At 64.8% G+C, this 2,549-nt stretch overlaps 1 protein-coding gene across 8 annotated transcripts in view; it reads right to left on the bottom strand.

Moving 5' to 3' along the window:
- Window positions 1-275: 275 nt before the first annotated feature.
- Window positions 276-2,549, bottom strand: part of FXYD2 (FXYD domain containing ion transport regulator 2) — a 12,781-nt gene continuing 10,507 nt past the window's right edge. For 5 of the 8 annotated variants that reach the window (XM_005856802.2, XM_005856800.2, XM_014539253.1 and 2 more), the window contains 3 exons: window positions 883-919; window positions 710-740; window positions 276-426 (listed from right to left, as the gene is read on the bottom strand). In XM_005856802.2, the coding sequence (XP_005856864.1) occupies window positions 365-426; window positions 710-740; window positions 883-919 (130 nt within the window). In that variant the 3' untranslated portion in view covers window positions 276-364. Of the gene's footprint in view, window positions 427-709; window positions 741-882; window positions 920-2,426; window positions 2,503-2,549 lie in introns of those variants that run through there. The other 3 variants (XM_014539256.1, XM_005856804.2, XM_005856803.1) reach the window with 2 other exon arrangements.

Below are 2,549 nucleotides of genomic sequence, written 5' to 3'. Positions count from 1 at the left end.
GTGGCGCCAAGTGGCACCCAGGGCCTGGCCAGCTACCCCACAGCTCTGAGCCCGTGGCCTTTGGACTCCTGGTTCCTCTCAGCCCGGCATTTGGAAGACGGGCTGAGTCCTCGTCCGGCGCGTGGTGATCAGGGCGAGGAGCGGCCCGCTGGCTCTACGGGCACCGGCGCCTGAGCCGTGAACGGAAAGCCGGAGACCGGGCTGTATGGCACCCCAACCTGGAGGAGTGAGTCAGGGCGGCTAAGGGAGAGCGGGGAGCGAGGCAGCGGAAGAAGCCATGTCTGAGCTCAGCTTTATTATTAGGAAGAGGCGGCACTTGGGGGAGGGGGGCCGTCCAGGGTTTCCACGAAGCCCGGTGCTCCCTTCAGCCCGAGGGCCTGGCCGAGCCAGGGACAGAGGCCTGCGGTGGCGGCGGCCTGGCAGGTTCTGGAAGACAAAGGCCGGGTGTGGGCCGTGACGGGCCAGGCCCGGATTTTCCCGTTTCCTTATTTCTCTGACCGTTCTCCAGGGCACCTCTGCCCCCCCCCCCCGCCCCCGCCCTTGGCTGAACACTCCATGCCAGGCACTTGGCCATCATTTGAAATGCATGATGGGTGACAGGCTGCCTGGTGGGTGAATGGACGCCCTACAACTCCCCCCGCCCAGCCCCAAACTCCCTCTCTTTCTCCATCGCCTCCCCGGCCGCGCCCTCCCAGCCCCTCCTGCGCACCTGCCATCACAGCTCCTCGTCTGCGCCCGGCCTGGGGTGGGGAGGAGAGGAGGCGGGTGAGAGCCAGTAGGGAAGATGGGAACCCTGAGGGTGGGGACCCTTCCCAACAGGCCTCAGAGACCAACTTCCTCGGCGGCCCCTCGTCCCGCCCGCCTCGCCGCCCGGGCACTCACCGATGCTTCTTTCTGCCCCCGCAGCGGAGTCTTTTGCCTTGAAGAGAAAACAGGTGGGTTTTCATGGGCCCCTCGCTTCCAAGGAGGCCTCCTTCCCCGGAGACTCAGCTCTGGCCCTTCCCTCCTCCCTGCCGGCCGCACAGAGGGCCAGGCCCAGGGCAGCCTGTCGGTCAGCGAGCACCGACTCAGTGGGTCCAAGGTGAACCCTGGGCACCTGGGAGCGGGCCCAAGCCTGGGCCCTGGCCATGCCCTCAGCTCTGTGCTGGGCACAGAGTAGCTGCTCAGTGGGCCTTGGAGACGGATGATGGCGAGTCCACCGTGCTGCCTCCGCGCTGTGAGCTCAGCACCACCCAGTGCCGCCTCCAGGGGCCCGGAGCCGGGCGCAGCGTCTGCAGACAGAGCCCCGAGGTGGAGAGCGCTGCTAGGTCCCGGACACCGTCCGTGTCTCCTGTCCACTCATCGCATTCCCATGTGTTTTTCTTCTGGTTGCATCAGAACAAATCAACATCCTCTTGTCCCTGTCCCTGCCGTCCCTGGAGCCGTGTGCCCACGTCGGCCCCTCTGCGTGCTGTCTGGGCTGCACATCTGGGTGCCAGCTTCCACCTTAGGGGCGAGTGGGATCACCCTACTCCACAGCGGAGCACTCCGGCCAGGGAGCTGGGGTTCCACGTGAACCGCAGCGGGGCCTCTGACCTCAGGTCCCAGCCTCCCACACTTCCCAGGAGCAGGTGGGAGTGGGGGCAGGGTAGGCACCCCTGGGTGCAGCTGAACCAGCTCTGCTCTGAGCAGCGGGGAGCCATGGACAAGTCGCTGGCCTCGCAGGGTGAGCCTCATTTCTCATCTGGAGAATGGGGACAGGCGTGGAGTGATGCCGAGAAGACTAAATGGGCTGGAGGCAGCTCAGGCCAAGAACATGCAGGGTCGGAGGGTGTGGGTGTCCGGCAGAGGCTAGTAGAGAGCACTGCCCTGCCCCCCTCCACTTACAGGGGACCTTCCCATCATCAGAGGGAGCCAGTCCCCATCCTGGCAGCTCCTGGGTCCCCTAGAGGGTGCACTTTATTTTATTTTTTATTTTTCTATATATTTTTATTTCAGAGAGGAAGGGAGAGGGGGAGAGAGAAACATCAATGAAGAGAGAGAACCATTGATGGGCTGCCTCCTGCACGCCCCACACTGGGGATGGGGCTAGCAACCTGGGCATGTGCCCTGACCCGGAATCGAACCGTGACCTCCGGGTTCATAGGACGACGCTCGACCACTGAGCCACGCCAGCTGGGTTAGGGTGCACTTTAGAAAGATGGAACCTCCTGTGTGGTCCACGGACCAAGCAGGGAGATACCCCAAGATGCCTCCCTCCATCAGGGCGTTGCTGGGTCCCCACATCCAGCCGGGGCAGGGAGGAGAGAGGAAGGGAGCGGAGAGGGCGGGAAGGGCGGGAAGGGGACTCACCCCTCCCAGGGCCTGCACAGGGGAGAGGGGCCCACGGGAGGCAGGGGCTCAGGAAGGACGGGCCCCGCACCCCCTACACGAGGCAGCCCCACTTACTGAGGATGATGATGAGCCCCACCACGAAGGCCAGGCCGGCAAAGATCAGGCCCCCTTTGCGCACGGCCTCATAGTCTGGAGCGGAGAGGCAGGGTGGGTGGGTTACGGGCACCCTTCCCCCA

The sequence above is a fragment of the Myotis brandtii genome, unplaced genomic scaffold (genome assembly GCF_000412655.1).
Source record: "Myotis brandtii unplaced genomic scaffold, ASM41265v1 scaffold105, whole genome shotgun sequence".
Classification (NCBI taxonomy): Eukaryota; Metazoa; Chordata; class Mammalia; order Chiroptera; family Vespertilionidae; genus Myotis; species Myotis brandtii.
This window is presented reverse-complemented; position numbering and strand designations above follow the sequence as displayed.